At 46.6% G+C, this 27,668-nt stretch overlaps 1 protein-coding gene across 3 annotated transcripts in view; it reads left to right on the top strand.

Annotated features, from left to right (window-relative positions):
* The window catches only part of RWDD2B (RWD domain containing 2B), an 85,149-nt gene extending 62,078 nt beyond the window's left edge, over window positions 1-23,071 (top strand). For all 3 annotated transcript variants that reach the window (XM_063956395.1, XM_063956396.1, XM_063956397.1), the window contains exons 4-5: window positions 14,564-14,923; window positions 22,705-23,071. In XM_063956395.1, coding sequence (XP_063812465.1) covers window positions 14,564-14,923; window positions 22,705-22,951 — 607 coding nt within the window. In that variant the 3' untranslated portion in view covers window positions 22,952-23,071. The remainder of the gene's footprint in view (window positions 1-14,563; window positions 14,924-22,704) is intronic.
* Window positions 23,072-27,668: the final 4,597 nt, after the last annotated feature.

Genomic DNA, 27,668 nt, shown 5'->3' with positions numbered 1-27,668 from the left:
AGGAAAAAATATGCTCAATCCTATTTAGAGATACAACATTCCCTCTCGGCAGCTTTTCAAGCTTTCAAAACCCACCCCTCTCCGTCCACTAAATCTGCATATTTAACATTAAAACTTCAGTTTAACGAATTTCTCTCTTTGATGGGAGACAAATATAAATTTAAAGTCGATTTTCGGTTTCACAAATTCGGAAATAAAACAGGTAAGCTTCTAACCAATATTCTGAAAGGTTCCTCTCCTCCTATGATAGTCCACCCTTTAAAACTTCCTGATGGCTCCTTAACTAATGACCCCCAAAACATTGTAACTATTATGAAATCATTCTCTGGGCGGTTACCCTCTTCTGATGAGACTCTCCAACCCTGGTCTTTTCCTCAACTACCCCAAATCCCTTCTGATTTTCTTGTTTCCTTAGATACCCCCATTACGTTAGAAGAAGTCCGCTCCGCAATTAGCCACCTGAAACCTAATAAAGCTCCGGGACCCGACGGTTTTTCTAATGAATTTTATAAATTATTAATAGACAAAATTGACAAGCACCTTTTGGCACTGTATAATTCGATAATTTTTTCTAAGTCTCTTCCCCTATACTTTAATAGTGCAATAATTAAAGTTCTCTTAAAACCAGGACGAGACCCCTCCCTCCCAAGCTCCTATCGCCCAATCTCTCTTTTAAATTCAGATTATAAAATCTTTACAAAAATCATAGCTGACCGTCTAAAATTCTCCCTCCCTCATATAATTCACCCAGACCAATCTGTTTTATTTGGGGCCGACATTCTGTGACAAACGTACGCAAAGTTCTCTTGGTAATTCAGCATTTGAAAACACACCCCACCTCGACACATAACATTATACTAGCCTTAGACGCAGAAAAAGCGTTTGATTTTCTGGAATGGCCCCACCTTTTTAAATCCATGCAACTCTTTGGTTATCCCTCATCCCTTATCTCTATTATCCAAACTCTATATGCCTCTCCAATCTCTCAGCTCTACTGTAACGGACATTTTTCTGCTCCTTTCATGGTCTCTCGGGGTACCCGTCAAGGTTGCCCTCTTTCTCCTTTACTCTTCGCTATCGAGCCTTTGGCAATCTCCATCAGGAACTCTCCTAGCATTCATGGTATACTAGTCGGAAATATCCCACTGAAACTTGCACTTTACGCTGACGACCTACTACTTTTCCTGTCTAACCCTTCTACTTCCCTACCCTCATTATTTTCTTTGATATCTAATTTTGGTGCCCAGGCAGGATTTAGGATAAACACTGCTAAATCAGAAATCTTAACATTAGAGGACCCTGGTACTCCCACACAACTTCCCACAAACCCTCTCTCCTTATCCATAATCAAAACGGATATTAAATACTTAGGCCTTCGCATACCTTCTGACCTTTCTACTTTATATAAACTCAACTACACACCGTCTCTTGCTAAAATATCCTCACTTTATGATTCGTGGCTGAATTTACCACTAGCTATTCTTGGAAGAATAGCGGTAGTTAAATGCATTATTTTTCCTAAAATTTTTTACTTACTACAAATGTTACTAATCAGTCTTTCTATCTCGGACTTGAAACGCTTTGACCAGATTACCTCAAAATTTATATGGCAAAATAAACGCCCTTGAATTGCTTTCCACAAACTGCAGACTCACAGATCTCACGGAGGTATGTCCCTTCCAAACCTAAAATTGTATACTTTAGCTACTCATTTCAGATATATTTCTGACTGGCTACTCTCTAAATCCACTTACACTTCATTTTCTCTAGACACAGCCCTTTTCAGTCCTTACTCTCCCAGTGCCCTTCTTCACTCTAAAAAATCCGACATTCCTACGAATATTTGACATCATATTTTATTTCAAGACACTTATTCAGCTTGGATTACTATTAATAAAAAACTGACAAGAAATACGTCTTCTTCTCCATATAATACACTTTGGGGCAATCCCTCATTTTACCCTTCGCTATCTAATCCAATTTTCCTCACATGGAAAGATAGAGGCCTTTCACTCACCTCTCAGGTCTTTGATCCTGGAGGACAAATATTGTCTTTTTCTACTCTTCAAACACAATTCTCTCTACACATTTCTAATTTCCTCATGTATTTACAAACGCGGCACTATGTCTTTTCTTTAGATTCTAATACTAGGCATCGAAATTCCACTGATCCCATTAATTCCCTTTTACGCCTATTACATACTATCCCCTATTGTATTAAACTTCTTTATACTATACTTTTACCTATCTCTAATACGAAATCATGGCAATCACTGGCGTTAACTTGGCAAAGCGATATCCCTGACATTGACTCACCCATGACACTTACCGCACATTGCTCAAAAACGCTAAAATTTTTGAAATCCTCCTATCTCCAGGAAGTACACTGGAGAACTATACATAGAGCCTACATATCCCCCGCTCAAAGAAGACATATGTTACCGAACACATCTGATTCCTGTTTTAAATGTCATTACTCACACGCTAATTTTTTCCACTGTTTTTGGGAATGCGGTAAAATAAAGCGCTTCTGGAATAAAGTAATTGTATACCTAAACTCTTTATTTTCCACATATGTCTGCCCTGATCCTCTAACCTGCTTATGTGCGAACTTTAAAAATTGGCTCCCTAATAGAGAACTTTCACCCCATATTCCGTTGTTGGTAACCATTGTGACACTTGCAAAGAAAATCATTCTCACACATTGGATTTCCTCTTCTTCTCCATCCTTGCAAGAACTTAAATTAAAGCTTCTACAGCTCCTTTACTTTGATAGAAATAATACTTTTCCTGATATGGATAAACATGTTGGAAAGTTTTATGCCAAATGGTCCCCATTCATTCATTCTTTAGATTTGTCTACTCAAGATAGAATCATGAAGGTTTATGAAAATACGGATTGGCATTTATTACGTACTATTACCATTTGTTAACGCCACCTAACGTTAGATTATTAATTAACTCTGTATAGGGTATAGGTTACTATACCCCATTTCAGATTCCTCTTGATATAAAGGATCAGATTCCCCCCCTTCCCTTTCCCTTCCCTCCCTTGTCTTCTTGTCTTTTTCTTTTTCTTTTTCCCTTTTCATTATTATTTTTCTTTTAAATATCGCACTCATTTACATGCTCTGACATGAATGAATCCTTAATTGTAGCCTGATCTGCATTGTGCTTGCTGATGTTTCTTCCCAACTTATTATATTATATGCGGACTGGATCCCCATGTTGATTGTTTTCTGTACTTGGATTCCTACAATTCATGTATTTGACGATATATTCTTTGTTTGTATACAACTTTCTCTTTAAACAATAAAATTGTATTTAAAAAAAAAAAAAAAATCCATTTGCAAAAGGCTCCACAGTACCCGGTGGTGAAGTCCAACAGAGGGGATAAGGCGCTGACCTGTAGCACCTACCCCAGCTCCGGGCGCCATCTACTGCTGGTGTTCCCGCCCTGGAGCTGTATCTCTCTCTCTCTCTCTTTCCCTCACTCCCTGAAGAGATTTTGGCGCCATTACATAGCTGGGCTGATCTCCGGGAGTGCTGGGCACTGTCTCCTCTGTAATTCCGCCTGAATCATCAGCGCTGTGCATTTACAGACACTTAAGTATTCTACATGTCATTTTAGACTGTTTGTTAAGAACAAGTGTACTGCTATCTGAATATTTGGTACAAGTATTCTGCGATATACATCCAGTATCTACTGTGCATTGTTATATCTGTATACATACATATCTATATGTAATTACTAGTCCAGTGCAGTTTTATTGTTATATGTGATAATTCCTGCATTGTACCTGTGACTGAGTGTGCCTACAGCTGCTGTGTGGATTCCACTCTTGTGTATCACACGTTTGCTATCACTATATTCTGTACCAAGGGGGAACTAGGTGCGTCAGGGTCTCATATAATATATAGTGCTATACAGGGTATACTGTATGTATTTCTCACTGTGTTTTCTCTATCGTCCTAGTGGATGCTGGGGTTCCTGAAAGGACCATGGGGAATAGCGGCTCCGCAGGAGACAGGGCACAAAAAGTAAAGCTTTTCCAGATCAGGTGGTGTGCACTGGCTCCTCCCCCTATGACCCTCCTCCAGACTCCAGTTAGATTTTTGTGCCCGGCCGAGAAGGGTGCAATCTAGGTGGCTCTCCTAAAGAGCTGCTTAGAAAAAGTTTAGCTAGGTTTTTTATTTTACAGTGATTCCTGCTGGCAACAGGATCACTGCAGCGAGGGACTGAGGGGAGAAGGAGTCAACTCACCTGCGTGCAGGATGGATTGGCTTCTTGGCTACTGGACATCAAGCTCCAGAGGGACGATCACAGGTACAGCCTGGATGGTCACCGGAGCCGCGCCGCCGGCCCCCTTGCAGATGCTGAAGTCAGAAGAGGTCCAGAATCGGCGGCTGAAGACTCCTGCAGTCTTCTAAAGGTAGCGCACAGCACTGCAGCTGTGCGCCATTTTCCTCTCAGCACACTTCACACGGCAGTCACTGAGGGTGCAGGGCGCTGGGAGGGGGGCGCCCTGGGAGGCAAATGTAACCTATATAAAGGCTAAAAATACCTCACATATAGCCCCCAGAGGCTATATGGAGATATTTAACCCCTGCCTGATTTCTCTAAATAGCGGGAGACGAGCCCGCCAGAAAAGGGGCGGGGCCTATCTCCTCAGCACACGGCGCCATTTCCTCTCACAGCTCCGCTGGTCAGGACGGCTCCCAAGTCTCTCCCCTGCACTGCACTACAGAAACAGGGTAAAACAGAGAGGGGGGGCAAATTTATGGCGATATTTTGATATAACAAAGCAGCTATAAGGGAGCACTTATTATAAGGCTATCCCTGATATATATATATAGCGCTTTTGGTGTGTGCTGGCAAACTCTCCCTCTGTCTCCCCAAAGGGCTAGTGGGTCCTGTCTTCGTTAGGAGCATTCCCTGTGTGTCTGCTGTGTGTCGGTACGTGTGTGTCGACATGTATGAGGACGATATTGGCGTGGAGGCGGAGCAATTGCCAAATATGAGGATGTCACCCCCTAGGGAGTCGACACCAGAATGGATGCCTTTATTTATGGAACTACGGGATAGTGTCAACACGCTAAAGCAGTCGTTTGACGACATGAGACGGCCGGACAATCAATTAGTGCCTGTCCAGGCGACTCAAACACCGTCAGGGGCTGTGAAACGCCCTTTGCCTCAGTCGGTCGACACAGACCCAGACACAGGCGATGACTCCAGTGGTGACGGTGACGAATCAACCGTATTTTCCAGTAGGGCCACACGTTATATGATTTTGGCAATGAAGGAGGCGTTACATTTAGCTGATACTACAGGTACCACTAAACAGGGTATTATGTGGGGTGTGAAAAAACTACCTATAGTTTTTCCTGAATCAGAAGAATTAAATGACGTGTGTAATGAAGCGTGGGTTGCCCCTGATAAAAAGCTGATAATTTCAAAGAAATTATTGGCATTATACCCTTTCCCGCCAGAGGTTAGGGAGCGCTGGGAAACACCTCCTAGGGTGGACAAGGCGCTAACACGCTTATCTAAACAAGTGGCGTTACCCTCTCCTGAGACGGCCGCACTTAAAGATCCATCAGATAGGAGGATGGAAAATATCCAAAAAAGTATATACACACATGCAGGTGTTATACTACGACCAGCTATAGCGACTGCCTGGATGTGCAGTGCTGGGGTAGTTTGGTCAGAGTCCCTGATTGAAAATATTGATACCCTGGACAGGGACAATATTTTACTGTCGTTAGAACAAATAAAGGATGCATTTCTTTATATGCGTGATGCACAGAGGGATATCTGCACACTGGCATCACGGGTAAGTGCTATGTCCATTTCGGCCAGAAGAACTTTATGGACGCGACAGTGGACAGGCGATGCGGACTCAAAACGGCATATGGAAGTTTTGCAGTATAAAGGGGAGGAGTTATTTGGAGTCGGTCTATCAGATTTGGTGGCCACGGCTACAGCCGGGAAATCCACCTTTCTACCTCAAGTCACTCCCCAACAGAAAAAGGCACCGACCTTTCAACCGCAGCCCTTTCGTTCCTTTAAAAATAAGAGAGCAAAGGGCTATTCATATCTGCCACGAGGCAGAGGTCGAGGGAAGAGACAGCAACAGGCAGCTCCTTCCCAGGAACAGAAGCCCTCCCCGGCTTCTACAAAAGCCTCAGCATGACGCTGGGGCTTCTCAAGCGGACTCGGGGACGGTGGGGGGTCGTCTCAAAAATTACAGCGCGCAGTGGGCTCACTCGCAAGTAGATCCCTGGATCCTGCAGATAATATCTCAGGGGTACAGGTTGGAATTAGAGACAGATCCACCTCGCCGTTTCCTGAAGTCTGCTTTACCAACGTCCCCCTCCGAAAGGGAGACGGTTTTGGAAGCCATTCACAAGCTGTACTCTCAGCAGGTGATAGTCAAGGTACCTCTTCTACAACAAGGGAAGGGGTATTATTCCACTCTTTTTGTGGTACCGAAGCCGGATGGCTCGGTAAGGCCTATTCTAAATCTGAAGTCCTTGAACCTGTACATAAAGAAGTTCAAGTTCAAGATGGAGTCACTCAGAGCAGTGATAGCGAACCTGGAAGAGGGGGACTTTATGGTATCCTTGGACATCAAGGATGCGTATCTCCACGTTCCAATTTACCCCTCACACCAGGGGTACCTCAGGTTCGTTGTACAAAACTGTCACTATCAGTTTCAGACGCTGCCGTTCGGATTGTCCACGGCACCTCGGGTCCTTACAAAGGTAATGGCCGAGATGATGATTCTTCTTCGAAGAAAAGGCGTATTAATTATCCCATACTTGGACGATCTCCTAATAAGGGCAAGGTCCAGAGAACAGCTAGAGATGGGATTAGCACTGTCTCAAGAAGTGCTAAAACAGCACGGGTGGATTCTGAATATTCCAAAATCCCAGTTAATGCCGACAACTCATCTGCTGTTCCTAGGGATGATTCTGGACACGGTTCAGAAAAAGGTTTTTCTCCCGGAGGAAAAAGCCAAGGAGTTATCCGAGCTTGTCAGGAACCTCCTAAAACCAGGAAAGGTGTCTGTACATCAATGCACAAGAGTCCTGGGAAAAATGGTGGCTTCTTACGAAACAATTCCATTCGGCAGATTCCACGCAAGAATTTTCCAAAGGGATCTGTTGGACAAATGGTCAGGGTCGCATCTTCAGATGCACCTACGGATAACCCTGTCTCCAAGGACAAGGGTGTCTCTTCTGTGGTGGTTGCAGAGTCCTCATCTATTGGAGGGCCGCAGATTCGGCATACAGGATTGGATCCTGGTGACCACGGACGCCAGCCTGAGAGGCTGGGGAGCAGTCACACAAGGAAGAAACTTCCAGGGAGTATGGACGAGCCTGGAAACGTCTCTTCACATAAACATATTGGAACTAAGAGCAATATACAATGCTCTAAGCCAGGCAGAACCTCTGCTTCAAGGAAAACCGGTGTTGATCCAGTCGGACAACATCACGGCAGTCGCCCATGTGAACAGACAGGGCGGCACAAGAAGCAGGAGTGCAATGGCAGAAGCTGCAAGGATTCTTCGCTGGGCAGAGAATCATGTGATAGCACTGTCAGCAGTGTTCATCCCGGGAGTGGACAACTGGGAAGCAGACTTCCTCAGCAGACACGATCTTCACCCGGGAGAGTGGGGACTTCATCCAGAAGTCTTCCACATGCTGGTAACCCGTTGAGAAAGACCAATGGTGGACATGATGGCGTCTCGCCTCAACAAAAAACTGGACAGGTATTGCGCCAGGTCAAGAGATCCGCAGGCAATAGCTGTGGACGCGCTGGTAACGCCTTGGGTGTACCAGTCGGTGTATGTGTTTCCTCCTCTGCCTCTCATACCAAAAGTATTGAGAATTATATGGCAAAGAGGCGTGAGAACGATACTAGTGGTTCCGGATTGGCCAAGAAGGACTTGGTACCCGGAACTTCAAGAGATGATCACGGAAGATCCGTGGCCTCTACCTCTAAGGAGGGACTTGCTTCAGCAGGGTCCCTGTCTGTTTCAAGACTTACCGCGGCTGCGTTTGACGGCATGGCGGTTGAACGCCGGATCCTAAAGGAAAAAGGCATGCCGGAAGAAGTCATTCCTACTTTGATTAAAGCGAGGAAGGAAGTAACCGTGCAACATTATCACCGAATTTGGCGAAAATATGTTGCGTGGTGCGAAGATCGGAGTGCTCCGACGGAGGAATTTCAACTGGGTCGATTCCTACATTTCCTGCAATCAGGATTGTCTATGGGTCTCAAATTGGGATCTATTAAGGTTCAAATTTCGGCCCTGTCGATTTTCTTTCAAAAAGAATTGGCTTCAGTCCCTGAAGTCCAGACCTTTGTTAAGGGAGTGCTGCATATACAGCCGCCTGTGGTGCCTCCAGTGGCACCGTGGGATCTCAATGTGGTTTTGGAATTTCTAAAATCTCATTGGTTTGAACCACTAAAAAAGGTGGATTTGAAATATCTCACATGGAAAGTGACCATGCTTCTAGCCCTGGCTTCGGCCAGGAGAGTGTCAGAACTGGCAGCTTTATCTTACAAAAGCCCATATCTGATTTTCCATTCGGACAGGGCAGAACTGCGGACTCGTCCGCATTTTCTCCCTAAGGTGGTGTCAGCATTTCATCTGAACCAGCCTATTGTAGTGCCTGCGGCTACAAGTGACTTGGAGGACTCCAAGTTACTGGACGTTGTCAGAGCATTAAAAATATATATTGCAAGGACAGCTGAAGTCAGAAAATCTGACTCGTTGTTTATATTGTATGCACCCAACAAGATGGGTGCTCCTGCGTCTAAGCAGACGATTGCTCGTTGGATCTGTAGCACAATCCAACTTGCACATTCTGTGGCAGGCCTGCCACAGCCTAAATCTGTAAAGGCCCACTCCACAAGGAAGGTGGGCTCATCTTGGGCGGCTGCCCGAGGGGTCTCGGCATTACAACTCTGCCGAGCAGCTACGTGGTCAGGGGAGAACACGTTTGTAAAATTTTACAAATTTGATACTCTGGCTAAGGAGGACCTGGAGTTCTCTCATTCGGTGCTGCAGAGTCATCCGCACTCTCCCGCCCGTTTGGGAGCTTTGGTATAATCCCCATGGTCCTTTCAGGAACCCCAGCATCCACTAGGACGATAGAGAAAATAAGATTTTACTTACCGATAAATCTATTTCTCGGAGTCCGTAGTGGATGCTGGGCGCCCATCCCAAGTGCGGATTATCTGCAATAATTGTACATAGTTATTGTTAACTAATTCGGGTTATTGTTGAAGGAAGCCATCTTTCAGAGGCTCCGCTGTTATCATACTGTTAACTGGGTTTAGATCACAAGTTGTACGGTGTGATTGGTGTGGCTGGTATGAGTCTTACCCGGGATTCAAAATCCTCCCTTATTGTGTACGCTCGTCCGGGCACAGTACCTAACTGGAGTCTGGAGGAGGGTCATAGGGGGAGGAGCCAGTGCACACCACCTGATCTGGAAAAGCTTTACTTTTTGTGCCCTGTCTCCTGCGGAGCCGCTATTCCCCATGGTCCTTTCAGGAACCCCAGCATCCACTACGGACTCCGAGAAATAGATTTATCGGTAAGTAAAATCTTATTTTTCAGTCACCCCACACCACTTATATCCTCTGTTTGTGCTCTGTATTTACTGTCACAAAACACAGGGGATTATTTGCAGGGTTTTTTTGTGTTGGTCTGGCTATATTGTACTATTGCATCCTAAGGCTACATCCCACATGATGTCTGCTTCACCCCACATTATGTCTGCTACACAGGCTGGGACATCCGCGGACGCTCCTGCATCATGCAGTGCTGTCGTCACGGATTCACCAGTGGGGGAAGTGTTAGCTGCTGGTTCAGGAGCTGGGGGTCATACGTCTCGCAGTCTGTCTGTGGCACCTGTGGTCAATCAAGACCCACCTTGGGCAGCTTTTTCATATATGCTGGCCACGCTTGTAACGCGTCTCACGCCGCCTGTGGGGCCTCCTGTGCCATTGCAGCCTCATATTGTACGTGTAGTTAATCTGCCATGGGCGGATACTTTGTCTACCCAGTTACAGCAATTAAATCAGACTTTGGTTAGACAAAAGTCCACCTCACGTCCCTCTGGGGCCAAGGGGTCATCTAAGCGGGCCATTTCTTCCTCACAATCCACTAATATTTCAGATAATTCTTCCGATGAAGATGGGGAATATACTGATCCGTTGAACACGGATACTGTTGCTTCTGATGAGGAATCTGCAACCCAGGTTGATGTTCCTGACCTTGTGGAGGCTATCAAGCTGATTCTCCAAATTGATGATGACATTGAGCCTCCTGTTACATCTAAGAAACCTGAGAAGTTTAAACGTCAGAAGGTTGCTACAGTAGTTTTACCATATTCTGACCTTTTAATTGACATATGTCAGGAATCCTGGTCATCTGCAGGAAATAAGTTTTCCCTGTCTAAAAAGATGCTAGCTCGCTATCCCTGTGGAGTTGAGTAACAAGTGGGAAACTCCACCGCCAGTGGACTCTCATGTCCCCCGTCTTGTGGTGTTATCTACTCTGCCTGTCACCACGGTCACCTCACTGAAGGAACCGACGGATAAGCGTGTGGAGGGATGCCTGAAGTCTGTAATGCCCGGTGCTGTACATAGACCCACTATGGGTGGCAAAAGGAATTAAAGCATGGGTTCAGGCAATTGAGGATGAGCTACCTCAGGATTTTTCTGACACTGCCAGACAATATCTGTCGTATATTACCACAGCCTCTCACTATATTCAGGAGGTGGCCTCTGATGCAGTGGTCATGGCGGTCAAGGCATTTACTATGTCTATCCTGGCTTGCCGGATTCTGTGGTTGAGGTCCTGGAAAGTGGACCTGGACTCTAAAAAGACCTTGGAGGTACTTCCTTTCAAGGGAAACATACTTTTTTGGGAGGATCTGAACAAGATTGTGACTGACTTGGTGAGGGCCAAGACTGCGTTTCTCCCAAGTACAGATCCTTCTGCTCAGGAGGCTAAGAGTACCACTTTTCGTTCCTTTTGACTTCCAAGTAAAGCAAAAGGTCAGGCGTACCAGTGACAGGCTCGCACTTCCAAAAACACTAAGACCAAATCTAAACAATCCTGGGCTGCCCGTCAGCCTCCTTCCAAACAAGACAAGCCTGCTGCATGATGGGGTGGGCCTCCCCCTGGGGGACCCCAGGGTGGGAGGGCGACTTAAGCAGTTCGCCCATGCCTGATTAAAGACCACTTCAGATGCCTTGGTGAGGGAAGTTGTCTTTCACGGGTACGCAATCTCTTTCAAGAGATGTCCCCCTCGCCAGTTCTGTTAAACGGTTATCCCCTCGGATCCGTTGAAAGCGCAAGCTCTACACTTGGTTGTACAATCACTCCTGGATACAGGAGTGGTAGTGTCGGTACCTCTGTCCCAGAGAGGCAGGGGATACTATTTGACCCTGTTTCTAGTTCCGAAACCGAATGGGTCTTTCCGGCCTATCCTCAACCTCAAATCATTGAACAAGTTTGTGAGAGTGTCCAAATTCCGTATGGAAACTCCGCGCTCGATTATGCTGGCCATGGAACCTGAGGACTATATGGTATCCCTGGACATACAGGATGCTTACCTGCACATACATATTGCCAATTCGCATCAGCAATATCTGCGGTTTGTATTGGCAACCTTCATTTTCAATTCCAGGCTCTGCCATTTGGACTGGCCACGGCTCCTCGGATTTTCACCAAGGTAATGGCTTTTCTCCGTCGTCAGGGAATCAGAATCCTGCCATATCTGGATGACTTGCTGATTCTGGCTAACTCCCAAGAGGTCCTCCTCAGTCAACTGGAGATGTCTGTCATATTCCTTCAAGCCCACGGGTGGCTCATCAATTGGAAGAAGTCCTCGCTGGTTCCTGTTTAGAGCATGGTGCACCTTAGGGCGCTGTTGGACATACAGAGCCAAAGACTGTTTCTGTCTCCAGAGAAGGTCCTGAAACTTCAGGACAAGATTAGATGCTTCCTCTCTCGCCAGAGAGTGTCGATACACTAGGCAATGCAAGTACTAGGCCTCATGATGTCGGCTTTCGACATGGTAGAGTACGCTCAATTTCATTCCCGCCCTCTGCAGAGGTTAATCCTTTCCAAATGGGACGGTCTGCCTCATCGGATCAGATCTCAAATGATCTCCTTAACTTTGGAGGTTCGTCTGTGACTGAGCTGGTGGCTACAAAACCAACAGTTGAGCAGGGGCCATTCTTTCTGGATCTCCAACTGGGTCCTCCTCACAACGGATGCCAGTCTGCGAGGTTGGGGCGCGGTGTTGGAACAACAGACCAGGGTCAGTGGACCAGGGTGGAATCTCTCCTCCCAATAAACATTCTGGAATTGCGGGCAGTGTTCAATGCGTTGACACTGGCCCTGCCTCTGGTACAGAACAGGCCTGTTCAAGTACAATCAGACAACGCCCCCACGGTGGCATACATAAATCATCAAGGCGGCACTCAAAGCCGCATGGCAATGATGGAAGTGTCAAAAATTCTCTAATGGGCGGAACGCCATCTGCCAGCCATATCGGCAGTGGTCATTCCGTGAGTCCTCAACTGGGAAGCGTACTTCCTCAATCGTCAGGATGTGCACGCCGGAGGGTGGAGTCTTCATCCCAAAGTCTTTCAACTCCTAGTGGACAAGTGGGGCCTACAAGATGTAGACCTGATGGCATCTCGACACAATCACAAGGTTCCAGTCTTCGGAGCAAGGACAAGGGATCCTCAAGCAGCGTTCATGGACGTACTGGCAATTCCATGGAACTTTCAGCTGCCGTATGTGTTCCCTCCAGTGTCGCTCCTGCCCAGGGTAATCCGGAAGTTCAATCAAGAAGGAGGAATACTACTTCTAGTCACTCCAGCGTGGCCCAGACGGCATTGGTTCTCAGACCTGCAGGGTCTATCTATCGAGCGTCCTCTTCTACTTCCTCAATGCCCAGACCTCCTCGTTCAGGGCCCTTGTGTCTACCCGGACCTGGCCAGACTGGCTTTGACGGCGTGGCTCTTGAAGCATCACTCCTGAGAGCAAAAGGATTTTCTGAGGCGGTTATTCAAACTATGTTGAAAGCCCGTAAACCAGCTTCAGCTCGGATTCCCTCCTGTGGCTCCATGGGATCTGTCTGTTGTCTTAAATGCCTTGCAAGAGTCTCCATTTGAACCTCTCGAGTCTGTGGACCTTAAATGCCTTACACTTAAGGTCGTATTTCTTTTGGCTATTGCCTCTGCTAGGAGGGTGTCGGACTTAGGCACTTTGTCTTGTCGCCCACCCTTTCTAACTTTTCACCGTGACCGGGCTGTTCTTTGAACTCACCCTGGTTATTTGCCTAAGGTGGTGTCCTCTTTTCACCTTAACCAGGAGATTGTGGTTCCGGCCTTCAACTCTTCTGGTCTATCTTCCAAAGAAAAATCTTTTGGATGTGGAGAGGACTGCCTCCATCAGGAGGTCATATTCCCTTTTTGTACTTTTTTTGGTTTTCACAAACATGGCTGGCCTGCGAATAAGCAGACCTTGCCCAGATGGATTAGAATGGTGATTGCACAAGCTTATGCGCAGGCTGGGCTCCCAGCTCCTGCTCTATCAAGGCCCATTCTACTCTGTCAGTTGGACCTTCTTGGGCGGCACGCCGTGGCGTGTCCGCTGAACAATTGTGCAAGGCGGCTACGTGGTCCTCTGTGAACACGTTCATCAGGTTCTATGCCTTTGATACTTCCGCCTCCCAGGAAGCTTCCTTTGGACGCCGGGTTCTTGTGCCCGCTACAGTGTGTCCCTTCCCATGAGGAACTGCTTTAGGACAATCCCCGATGTTATTCCCTGTGGAATAGCAGTGTACCCCGCTGCAGAAAAGGAGATTTATGGTAGACTTACCATTGTTAAGTCTCTTTCTGCGAGGTACACTGGATTCCACAGGGCGCCCACCCTAACGCACATAGCTTCTTTGGGTTTGTATGGCATTAGCCGCTAGTTCCTTCTACTGTCCTGAGAATGTGGTTCTATGTGACTAACATCTACCGTCTCTCTTACCTGCTACCGCATTGGACTGGTTAACAAAACTGAGCTCCAGTGCCTGGAGGCGGGGCTATAGAGGAGGTAGTGCAGTGCATCCTGGGAACAGTCAAAGCTTTAGCCTGTTGGTGCCTCGGATCAAGATCCAACTCTACACCCCGATGTTATTCCCTGTGGAATCCAGTGTACCTCGCAGAAAAAGATTTAACAATGGTAAGTCTACCATAAATCTCCTTTTATAAACCTGCAGTCTGTCAGACTACTCCTTGTGGTCTCCAGTGGGATCAGCGTTATAGTCCTAGCCTTTACTGCATAACATTATTCTGTTTTTTTTACACATTGAGCGGCATTGAGTTATTTGGACTGGCCTGTCTACAGCGAAACATGATATAAGCTGTATGTTCCTCTCTTTCTGAATTTTTTTAAATTATTCCTTTATAATGCTTCAGCGACATTCTGGTGCTCTGCTATTTTCTTGAGCAAGATTTGTTGTCTTTGAATAGATCACCGTCCCTGGTTCGGTCGCAGCAGGCCCAGCTTAATTCCGATCTGAACGCATTCCTGAGAAGCGGCTGCAACGGCGATGTCTGCATTTTAAGTGCCAACGAGTGGGTGAAAGACCACGCCACTCCCTACATAAACACAGCGTCTTCTACAGATAACCAGCCAGGAACAGTGACCTCAGAAGAAGCCGTGTTCACAAGACTGTGGATTTACAGCCACCATATATACAATAAGCATAAAAGGAAACATATCTTAGACTGGTCGAAGGAGCTGGGTCTCTCTGGGTTCAGCATGCCCGGGAAGCCTGGCATCGTATGTGTGGAAGGAGCACAAGAGGCATGTGAGGAGTTTTGGTCCAGGTGAGTGGCTAGAAGTGCACCCATGTCCTACGCAGAGCAGAGACCGCTGTCCTGTAGGATCACGTGACCGTGCCCCAGTGATGTCACCGCTTCCTAATAATCTGATAGGTTGCATGCTTTAAATTTTGGTTCTGTCCACAACTCAGTCCAGAACATTTCTTTTCTGTATGTTTAAATGTACGATGTCACATTATGTAGTAATATATGTTGTGTCTTACCAGCAGAGATCGTGGGGGGAGATGTATCAAACATTGGAGAGAGATAAAGTAGAGAGAGATAAAGGACCAGCCATATTTGTAATTTTTCAAACACAGCCTGTAACTTAGCAGATAGAAGTTGATTTACTGGTACTATATCTCTCTCTAATGTTTGATACATCTCACCCATAGTGCTCTCCAGTTTTGCAGGTCTCCAGATGTATTACTTTTGTTTGTGTAGTTATAGATATACACACATACAGATATAGAGATGTACTAGACCAGCTCATTGCAATTTGAAGCACGGTACACTGGAGTCATTTGTGTCAGTCAGTTTGTGAGACTGCGCCAGTTCTTGTACCCGGTGTATTAAATGTATACTTCATCTAGGTCAGCAGTTCCCATCCCCAACCCTCAAGTATTCCCATATGGCATTTGAGGTTCTCAAACGCGGTCCTCAAGGCACCCCAACGATCCAGGTTTAAGGTGTCTCCATGGCTCAGCACAGATGGCTAAATCAAACTGACTGAGGTGCTAATTAAGTCACCTGTGACCAAGCATGGATAAACTTAAAACCTGGACCATTAGGGTGCCCTGAGGACCACGTTTGAGAACCTCTGCCATATGGTCATATATTGAGGCTTTCTGTCTGTGGCAGCAGGTGGGATCATTACTGACCCAACAAAATAGAAGAACTCACCTGTGCATGAGTACACAGATTCACAAGGCATGACCTGATGGGATAACTTGAGGATTGGAGGTGAGAACCTCTGACCTAGGTGGCTGACTCGCTGTCCGATCTAGGAAAAAAGAAGAAAGGGGGAGTTGTTCCAATTGGGTGCACTCTGATCTTCAAAGTTAGGAGGGATACAGATGACATATGTAATGGATTTATCAGCTATGCATTAAATAAAGAGCGAGGAATGAATTCATCTCTAAATGTCTTCCCATATAGTAGATTTGTCTGGGATGCGGTCAATTTACCTACAATCAAAATCACAACGTCAAAATCACAACAAGGTAAAAATAAAAACACCAACATTTAAAATACCAACATGGTCAAAATACCGACATTTAAAATGCTGACAGGTCAAAAAGTCGACATGAATTTTTCATGATTATTTTTTTTTTTTTTAATTGAAACCGACTTGCTCATACTTTACCATCCCAGTGGACCTGGAGGGGCAATATAATAGTGTGCCGAGTGCAGCAAGCCATGCGAGGGGACGCGGTACACTTAGACGGTGTCCATGTTGACCTATGTCGACATACATACCAACCCCCACTCCCCCCCCCCCCCCAAAAAAAAAAAACCCCACTGAAAAACTTGTCAACTTTTTGACCAGTCAACATTTTAAATGTCGGTATTTTGAACTTGTTGGTATTTTATATGTCGGGATTTTGACCGTCTGTCAATAGTCAGGATCTTGACCCTCAGGATTTTGATTGTAGGTATTTCATACTAAACCCATTTGCCTGATGTGTATCATATTACAGTCATGCCATACATGTTTTTGTTCTAATGGTGTGCTATGTCAATGACTTTGTAACCGCCCCATGAATAGTGAAGCCAAATTCATAGAGAAAGTTGATGGCGGCTCATCTGAAAATTATCCTTTGCCGAGCTCCATTCTGTGAAAGAGATCCTGGACACCTGTACTGCTGGCTGCTAGCTCCATAGTCCTGTCATCTCTCTGTCACTAACGCTTAGCAAAGCTGTAGTCTTGTGATTTCATAAATGCTTTTAGTGTGAAGTTATTGTGACCATGAGGAAGATTGGGGGAAGGGGGGGAGGAGGGGGGGGAGGAGTGGAGGGGAGGGGGGAGTGGAGGGTCACACACATGGCGTTTGGAATGTAATGTTTACTACATTTTCTCTGACGTCCTAGTGGATGCTGGGAACTCCGTAAGGACCATGGGGAACAGACGGGCTCCGCAGGAGACTGGGCATTCCAAAAGAAAGATTAGGTACTATCTGGTGTGCACTGGCTCCTCCCTCTATGCCCCTCCTCCAGACCTCAGTTAGAATCTGTGCCCGGCCAGAGCTGGATGCACCTAGTGGGCTCTCCTGAGCTTGCTAGAAAAGAAAGTATTTGTTAGGTTTTTTATTTTCAGTGAGATCTGCTGGCAACAGACTCACTGCTACGTGGGACTGAGGGGAGAGAAGCAAACCTACCTGCTTGCAGCTAGCTTGTGCTTCTTAGGCTACTGGACACCATTAGCTCCAGAGGGTTCAAACACAGGGCCTGACCTCGATCGTCCGTTCCCGGAGCCGCGCCGCCGTCCCCCTTGCAGAGCCAGAAGACAGAAGAAACAACGAAAACGGCGGCTGAAAACTCCTGTCTTCATTAAGGTAGCGCACAGCACTGCAGCTGTGCGCCATTGCTCCCACAGCACACCACACACTCCGGTCACTGTAGGGTGCAGGGCGCTGGGGGGGGGCGCCCTGGGCAGCAATTATAATACCTTTTGGCACAAATTATACACATAATACAGTCTGTCACTGTACATGTGTGCAAACCCCCGCCATTAAGTCTCACAAAACGCGGGACAGAAGCCCGCCGCTGAGGGGGCGGGGCCTTCTTCCTCAGCACACCAGCCCCATTTTCCCTTCACAGTTCCGCTGGAAGCAGCTCCCCAGGCTCTCCCCTGCAGTATCTGGATACAAGAAGGGTAAAAAAGAGAGGGAGGGCACTTAAATTTAGGCGCAAATAAGATAAGTAAGCAGCTATTGGGAAAAATCACTTATTATAGTGTACATCCCTGTGTTATATAGCGCTGTGGTGTGTGTTGGCATACTCTCTCTCTGTCTCCCCAAAGGACTTTGTGGGGTCCTGTCCTCACTCAGAGCATTCCCTGTGTGTGTGCGGTGTCGGTACGGCTGTGTCGACATGTTTGATGAGGAGGGTTACGTGGAGGCGGAGCAGGGGCAGATTAGTGTGGTGTCGCCCCCGACGGGGCCGACACCTGATTGGATGGATATGTGGAAGGTCTTAACCGACAGTGTCAACTCCTTACATAAAAGGTTAGATGACGCAGCAGCCTTGGGACAGCCGGGGTCTCAGCCCGCGCCTGCCCAGGCGACTCAGAGGCCGTCAGGGGCTCATAAACGCCCTCTGGCTCAGATGGTAGACACAGATGTCGACACGGAGTCTGACTCCAAAGTAGATGAGGATGAGACAAATGTACAGTCTACAAAAGCCATCCGATGCATGATTACTGCAATGAAAGATGTATTGCACATTTCTGATATTAACCCGGTTACCACCAAGAGGGGTATTATGTTTGGGGAGAAAAAGCAGCCAGTGACTTTTCCCCCATCTGATAAATTAAATGAGTTGTGTGAAGAAGCCTGGAGTTCCCCTGATAAGAAACTAGTGATTTCTAAGAGGTTACTGATGGCGTACCCTTTCCCGCCAACGGATAGGTTACGTTGGGAAACATCCCCTAGGGTGGACAAGGCGCTAACACGCTTATCTAAAAGGGTGGCACTGCCATCTCAGGATACGGCCGCCCTAAAGGATCCTGCGGATAGAAAGCAGGAAGCTATCCTGAAGTCTGTGTATACACACTCTGGTACTCTACCGAGACCTGCTATTGCTTCAGCCTGGATGTGTAGTGCTGCAGCAGCATGGTCTGATACCCTGTCAGACAACATTGATTCCCTCCACAGGGATACTATTTTGCTAACCATCGAACATATAAAAGACGTCGTCTTATATATGCGAGATGCACAGAGGGACATTTGCCTGCTGGCATCTAGAATTAATGCAATGTCCATTTCTGCCAGGAGAGTATTATGGACTCGGCAGTGGACAGGTGATGCTGATTCTAAAAAACACATGGAGGTTTTGCCTTATAAGGGCGAGGAATTGTTTGGGGACGGTCTCTCGGACCTCGTATCCACAGCAACTGCTGGGAAGTCGACTTTTTTTACCTCAGGTTCCCTCACAGCCTAAGAAAGCACCGTATAATCAAATGCAGTCCTTTCGGCCTCAGAAAGGCAAGCGGGTCAGAGGAGCATCCTTTCTGGCCAGAGGCAAGGGTAGAGGAAAGAAACTGCACCAGGCAGCCAGTTCCCAGGAACAAAAATCCTCCCCTGCTTCCACTAAGTCCACCGCATGATGTTGGGGCTCCACAGGCGGAGCCAGGTGCGGTGGGGGCGCGTCTCCGAAACTTCAGCAACCAGTGGGTTCGCTCACAAGTGGATCTCTGGGCTGTACAAATTGTATCTCAGGGATACAAGCTGGAGTTCGAGGCGACTCCCCCTCGCCGTTACCTCAAATCAGCCTTGCCAGCTGCTCCCAGGGAAAGGGAGGTAGTACTGGTGGCAATTCACAAGCTGTACCTCCAGCAGGTGATAATCAAGGTCCCCCTCCTTCAACAGGGCAGGGGTTACTATTCCACAATGTTTGTGGTACCGAAACCGGACGGTTCGGTGAGACCCATCCTGAATTTAAAATCCTTGAACACTTATATAAAGAAGTTCAAGTTCAAATTGGAATCGCTCAGAGCGCTCATTGCAAGCCTGGAAGAGGGGGATTTTATGGTGTCGCTGGACATAAAAGATGCTTACTTGCATGTCCCCATTTACCCACCTCACCAGGAATACCTCAGGTTTGTGGTACAAGACTGTCATTACCAATTCCAGACGTTGCCGTTTGGTCTCTCCACGGCACCAAGAATATTTACCAAGGTAATGGCCGAAATGATGATACTCCTTCGGAAGAAGGGAGTTATAATTATCCCGTACTTGGACAATCTCCTCATAAAGGCGAGGTCCAGAGAGCAGTTGTTGGTCAGCGTAGCACTCTCTCAGGAAGTGTTGCAACAGCACGGCTGGATTCTGAATATCCCAAAGTCGCAGCTGATTCCTGCGACGCGTCTGCTTTTCCTGGGCATGATTCTGGACACAGAACAGAAGAAGGTGTTTCTCCCGGTGGAGAAAGCCGAGGAATTGTCATTTCTGGTCAGGGACCTCCTGAAACCAAAACAGGTATCGGTGCATCACTGCACGCGAGTCCTGGGAAAGATGGTGGCTTCTTACGAAGCGATTCCCTTCGGCAGGTTCCATGCAAGGATCTTTCAGTGGGATCTGTTGGACAAATGGTCCGGATCGCATCTTCAGATGCATCGGTTGATCACCCTGTCCCCAATGGCCAGGGTGTCTCTGCTGTGGTGGCTGCAGAGTGCTCATCTTCTCGAAGGCCGCAGGTTCGGCATACAGGACTGGGTCCTGGTGACCACGGACGCAAGCCTACGAGGATGGGGGGCAGTCACTCAGGGAAGAAACTTCCAAGGACAGTGGTCAAGTCTGGAGACTTCACTACACATAAATATACTGGAACTAAGGGCCATTTACAACGCCCTGAGTCAAGCAGAGCCCCTGCTTCAAAACCAACCTGTACTGATTCAGTCAGACAACATCACGGCGGTCGCCCATGTAAACCGCCAGGGCGGCATGAGAAGCAGGATGGCAATGGCAGAAGCCACAAGGATTCTTCGATGGGCGGAGAATCACGTGCTAGCACTGTCAGCAGTGTTCATTCCGGGAGTGGACAACTGGGAAGCAGACTTCATCAGCAGGCACGACCTCCACCCGGGAGAGTGGGGACTTCATCAAGAAGTCTTCACACAGATTGTAAATCGCTGGGAACTGCCACTGGTGGACATGATGGCGTCCCGCCTCAACAAAAAGCTAAAAAAATATTGCGCCAGGTCAAGGGACCCTCAGGCGATAGCTGTGGACGCACTAGTGACACCGTGGGTGTACCAGTCGGTTTATGTGTTCCCTCCTCTTCCTCTCATACCCAAGGTACTGAGGATAGTAAGAAAGAGAGGAGTAAGAACTATACTCATAGTTCCGGATTGGCCAAGAAGAACTTGGTACCCAGAACTACAAGAAATGATCTCAGAGGACCCATGGCCTCTGCCTCTCAGACAGGACCTGTTACAACAGGGGCCCTGTCTGTTCCAAGACTTACCGCGGCTGCGTTTGATGGCATGGCGGTTGAACGCCGGATCCTAGCGGAAAAGGGCATTCCAGATGAAGCTATTCCTACGCTGATAAAGGCTAGGAAAGACGTGACAGCAAAACATTATCACCGAATATGGCGAAAATATGTTGCTTGGTGTGAGGCCATGAAGGCCCCTACAGAGGAATTCCAGCTGGGTCGATTCCTGCACTTCCTACAGTCAGGAGTGTCTATGGGCCTAAAATTAGGATCCATAAAGGTCCAGATTTCGGCCCTATCTATTTTTTTTTCAAAAAGAACTGGCTTCACTGCCTGAAGTTCAGACGTTTGTTAAGGGAGTGCTGCATATTCAGCCCCCTTTTGTGCCTCCAGTGGCACCTTGGGATCTTAACGTTGTGTTGGATTTCCTGAAATCACACTGGTTTGAGCCACTTAAGACCGTAGAGCTAAAGTATCTCACGTGGAAGGTGGTCATGTTGTTGGCCTTAGCTTCGGCTAGGCGTGTGTCAGAATTGGCGGCTTTGTCATGTAAAAGCCCATATCTGATCTTCCATATGGACAGGGCAGAATTGAGGACTCGTCCCCAATTTCTCCCAAAGGTGGTATCAGCGTTTCATTTGAACCAACCTATTGTGGTGCCGGCGGCTACTCGGGACTTGGAGGATTCCAAGTTGCTGGACGTAGTCCGGGCCTTGAAAATTTATGTTTCCAGGACGGCTGGAGTCAGAAAAACTGACTCGCTATTTATCCTGTATGCACCCAACAAGCTGGGTGCTCCTGCTTCAAAGCAGACTATTGCTCGCTGGATCTGTAGCACGATTCAGCAGGCTCATTCTGCGGCTGGTTTGCCGCATCCTAAATCGGTGAAGGCCCATTCCACAAGGAAGGTGGGCTCTTCTTGGGCGGCTGCCCGAGGGGTCTCGGCAATTACAGCTTTGCCGAGCTGCTACTTGGTCGGGTTCAAACACATTTGCAAAATTCTACAAGTTTGATACCCTGGCTGAGGAGGACCTTGAGTTTGCCCATTCGGTGCTGCAGAGTCATCCACACTCTCCCGCCCGTTTGGGAGCTTTGGTATAATCCCCATGGTCCTTACGGAGTTCCCAGCATCCACTAAGACGTCAGAGAAAATAAGAATTTACTCACCGGTAATTCTATTTCTCGTAGTCCGTAGTGGATGCTGGGCGCCCGTCCCAAGTGCGGACTCTCTGCAATACATGTATATAGTTAATGCTTCACTAAAGGGTTATTGTTATGAGCCATCCGTAAACGGAGGCTCAGTTGTTGTTCATACTGTTAACTGGGTATGGTTATCACAAGTTGTACAGTGTGATTGGTGTGGCTGGTATGAGTCTTACCCTGGATTCCAAATCCTTTCCTTGTTGTGTCAGCTCTTCCGGGCACAGTTTCCCTAACTGAGGTCTGGAGGAGGGGCATAGAGGGAGGAGCCAGTGCACACCAGATAGTATCTAATCTTTCTTTTGGAGTGCCCAGTCTCCTGCGGAGCCCGTCTGTTCCCCATGGTCCTTACGGAGTTCCCAGCATCCACTACGGACTACGAGAGATAGATTTACCGGTGAGTAAATTCTTATTTTTCTTGGAATCCTCAGATTAAGGAAACTGACGTGGAGGCGCATTTTAATTAAACACAAAGAAGATATCCAGCTGTCCTGTCCTGCATCAGACACACACACATCCATCCAGAAGCTGAGGAAGTTCCCTGCGCTAGAGGAGATGGCGTTTGATGTACACGGCGCCCGGGGAAATCACATGGATCTAGGTCAGCTCTATCAGTTCCTCCAGGAAAAGGGATGTGCTGAGGTTTTCCCCATGTACTTTGGGATTGAAGGACGTTAAGGAGAACGGACGTAACCTATGGAGAGTTCTCTGGATGTGGAGAACATTTCCATTCCTTACTCACTTTGTGGACACTTGTATCTTCTTGCAGTAATAATAAACTCTTTTAAAAATTTTAAATGTCTCGATCAGTCTAAAAAAAACTTTCATTAGTGTCTAAAGATAAAAGACGGTACAATTTTTGTCAGTGCAACAACGGTAGTTTATCCAATATAATACTAATAAATCACAACTTAGGCAGAATGTTTCAGCAAAAAATATTGAGGTAAAAAATTTTTTTTAGAATCATTAAGATGGGAGATAATGGAATGAGAGTCCTGTACTAGGAAATATACTTAAGGTGGGTACACACTGATAGATATATCTGCAGCTCAATTGATCCGCAGATATATCTATGGACGGATCGGGCAGTGTGCTTTGCATACACACTACCCGATTCGTCGGGGGCTAACGTCATGAACTGGGCGGGCGTGTACACACACTCGCCCAGTTCAGCTGTCAATCACTGCCGGCTGCCGCAGCATGTGTACGGGCGGTCGGCTGATCTTCCGTACACACACAGCGATTCGCCAATATATCGGTAGATATATTGACCGTCGGCTATGCTGCAGGGCTGTCGCAATATGTCTGTGAACGACTGAGTTCACAGACATCGCCCGTACACACTGGCCGACGGACCCGCGATATATCAGCCGTTCAATAGAACGGCTGATATATTGGCCAGTGTGTATGGGCCATTAGTCTCACGGCAGAAAATAGCAACATGTTTCATGGTCTCCTGGCCACTTCCTCAAGCCGATTCTTTTTATTGTTTTTTTTTATTATTTATTGTCCATTTATTGTGCATGGATTTTCATCATCCGATGTCCTCCGAACAGAAGTACAATCATTTAAATAAACTCCAACCAGGAGCAGGAGACAGGACACTAAATAGCAGCAGTAAATATCCAGAATTTAAATGGTAGACCAGAGACAGAGGCCGGGTCGCAGGCTGAGCTCTGTATAATGAGTGGGTAACCGGTAGCAACTCACCAGGTCAGACTCGACACATAGAGGTCAGGAATGTGGGATTAGGAGTAAGAGCTCACAGAATACATACGGGGATAGTTAGAAAGCAGAGTAGCCAAAATCCAAAGCCAGGTCTGTATGAAGGGATTCAGTCAAAGTGCTGAAGGGCTGGAACACAGAAGTCAGTGATGTGGCATTGCACTCAAGCTGATGCTCCCATAGGCCTGTGAGTAACATGATCACAACTGCTGTGTGAGTTTGGGGGGTGGCCGTGTGCTAGCAAGTGCAGTTGAGTATCTCCAGAAATTCTGAATGTATTCTTCAAAGAAATTAACTAGATGTACTAGAAAAGAGATTATTCAGACATAATCCTGACACAAACATCTGCCAAAATGTTCTATGCCTCATGGAAATATTTATAAACTAGTATTATGAATTAGTATTATGAAGTGGCTCCAGCTAACCATTACACTCCACGTAGGTCTAGATGTCAACCGTGGCACTCTAAATTAACAAGACGCCTACAAAAACTCTCATGGAAAGCTGAACATCAGTGGTGTAAATATCGTATACCAAGCGACTTTCTCACATATAAGACTGTCTACCACTCTTATCGAAATGCCCTGGACTCTGCCAAACAAACATATTTCCAAACTCTCATTTCTGCTCAAGCCTCTAACCCCAAACTTTTTAATACATTTAAATCACTTCTGAACCCTCCCTCACCCAACCCACTAGCCACTATCAAGGCGAAAGATCTTGCTTCCTACTTCAAGTACAGGATTGATAAGATCCAAGATGAAATGGTATGCTCTTCCTCAGCCAGTGACCTGCTAAATTCTCTACCTGAACCCTCTGGCACTCTCTCCTCATTTTTTTTTTTTAAACTCTTTATTTGTACAAGGAGAAAAAGAGAAATATTCAATATAGACGTATGTGCATAACAAAAAGTACAGCCAATACTCCTTGGTGTTTTTCATTTTAAACAGTTAACAAACAAATAAGTCCCTCTAGGGGGAACAATACATGGGCAGGGGAAAAGAAAATAGAGATAAGGGAAAGGGATGAGTGGGGAAAGAAGAAAGGGCAAAGACAAAGGAAAAGAACAGAGTCGGTCTAGGCTGTGAGATGAAGAAGGCATACGGTGTAGCAATATATAGGACATACTCATAACAGTGTAGGCACAAAGAGAAGATCAATAAATTACCATAAAATGAGAGGAGAGCAGGAGGACTTCCGGAGTGAGGACCCAAGGATGAAATTGCCAGTGTAGCCCGACTGGTTGAGACAGACAGACTTTACAAATCAGTGTGAGGAAGACATTGCAAGCAACCAAGGACCACTATCTCCTCATTTGATCCCACAAATGAAGATGAAGTGTCAACACTCTTCTCATCCTGCTACTCTACTACCTCTCCTCTTGAGCCTTTACCCTCACAAGTAAGTAAATCTCTGTCTCCTGTTCTCATCCCAACCTTAACTAAGATCTGTAATCTCTCTCTCTCTACTGGTATCTTTCCTTCACTGTTCAAGCATGCACGGATAACTCCCATTCTGAAAAAACATAATTCTAACCCTAACTCTCTCTCAAACTACCGTCCCATCTCTCAGCTCCCATGCCTCTCCAAGCTACTTGAGAGACTTGCCTACACTTGCCTCACACACTTTCTTAATTCCCACAATTTATTTGACCCACTTCAGTCTGGCTTTCGTTCCCAACACTCCACAGACACAGCAATGACTAAAGTAGTGAATGGTCTAGTCACTGCGAAGTCCAAAGGCCATTACTCACTTCTTATTCTTCTAGATCTCTCTGCTGCTTTTGACACTGCTGACCATTTTCTTCTGATACAAACACTACAATCCCTAGGTCTTCAAGACACAGTCCTCTCTTGGTTCCTATCCTACCTATCTAATCGCTCCTTCAGTGTTCGCTTCTCTGAATCCACATCCTCTTCGCTACCTCTCTCAGTTGGAGTACCACAAGGCTCGGTCTTAGCTCCTCTGTTTTTCTCAATCTATACCTCATCTCTTGGTAAACTAATCAGCTCTTTTGGATTTCAGTATCATCTGTACACAGATGATACTCAAATCTACCTATCCTCCCCAGATTTGTCACCATCTGTATTGGTCGGGGTCACTGAATGCCTTTCTGCTGTTTCATCTTGGAGGTCATCTCACCACCTAAAACTTAATATTTCCAAAACAGAGTTACTTATATTTCCACTAGGCCAATAGTAGGTACCAACCTGATATCTCTATCACTGTTGAGAACTCAACAATCAACCCTACCCCAAAAGCTTGCCGCCTAGGTGTCATACTTGACTCAGAACTGTCCTTTGCTCCCCACATTCAATCTGTCTCAAAATCATATTACATGCATCTAAAAAGCATATCTAAAATACGACCATACCTTACACAAGACACTGCAAAAACTCTAATCCATGCTCTCATTATCTCCCGCATTGATTATTGCAATAGTCTTCTTACTGGTCTTACCAAAAAGAGACTCTCACCATTACAATCCATTCTGAATGCAGCTGCGAGGCTAATCTTCCTCGCTAGCCGTTCATCGGCTGCAGATCCACTCTGTCAGTCCCTCCATTGGTTACCTGTATTCTACCGTATTCAATTTAAAATACTTTTACTCACACATAAGGCCATTAACCATACTACACCAATGTACATCTCTTCGCTCATCTCAAAATATCTCCCAAACTGACCTCTCTGCTCTTCACAAGATCTATGTCTCTCATCCACACTCATTACTTGCTCTCATGCATGATTGCAGGACTTTCTTTGGGCTGCACCCACTCTGTGGAATGCCCTACCACGCACAATAAGACTCTCCCCTAGTCTCCAAACTTTCAAACGTTCCCTAAAAACTCACCTCTCCAGGCTAGCTTATCACATTCCAGTACCGCTCACTCAACCTTCATAAGCTTTCCTATCCGATTATATCCCCACTGTACAGTCTGCACATATCCTCCACATTTTTTCTCTCTTCACTTTCCCTTCTTTCTGACCAGGGTTCATCATTGCTGGGATGTGATATCATTCAACCCACCTAGAACCTTTGCAATCCAGTGGACAAATATGCAATAGATAGTGCCTCTCCTTGTGTATCAATGCCTATTTCCTATAGATTGTAAGCTTGCGAGCAGGGCCTTCCTACCTCTATGACTGTTTGTTTGTTTATTACCCAGTTTTGTTTTATCATTGTGTCCAATTGTAAAGCGCAACGGAATTTGCTGCGCTATAAAAGAAACTGTTTATTAATAAATAAATAAATGAACCAGTCGTTTGCTGGTCGGGCCGCTAGCTATTATACCCAAGGTCATTGCCCCATTTCACCATCTCCCTCTGTTTCCCCTTGTCTTGTCCACTCTCTAGCTCTCCCTATTCCCATTTTTACCCTGTCTCTCTCTCTTCACCCATCCCCCCCATCTCTTTTGCCCATTTGCCCGTCTCTCCCCCACATGTCCCTCTCCCCTTCCTTCTCTCTTCCCTCCTCTACTTTCTAGCTCACACCGCTTTCAGATCCCAAATGCCGGGTCGCACCGGGAATTCAAAACGGGTCCTTGCTGGGTGCGACATTGTGGCATTGGACCCTGAGAACTGGCTTCCCGACCCGGCAACATGCCGGGTCGCGTTGCCATCAGGGCGGTGGCGGTGCTGGGAGATTAGATAATCTCTGTGCAGCCTCTCC

This window comes from Pseudophryne corroboree, chromosome 2 (assembly GCF_028390025.1).
Source record: "Pseudophryne corroboree isolate aPseCor3 chromosome 2, aPseCor3.hap2, whole genome shotgun sequence".
Taxonomy (NCBI): domain Eukaryota; kingdom Metazoa; phylum Chordata; class Amphibia; order Anura; family Myobatrachidae; genus Pseudophryne; species Pseudophryne corroboree.
The sequence above is the reverse complement of the archived record's forward strand: the minus strand, read 5'-3'. Positions and strand labels throughout refer to the sequence as shown.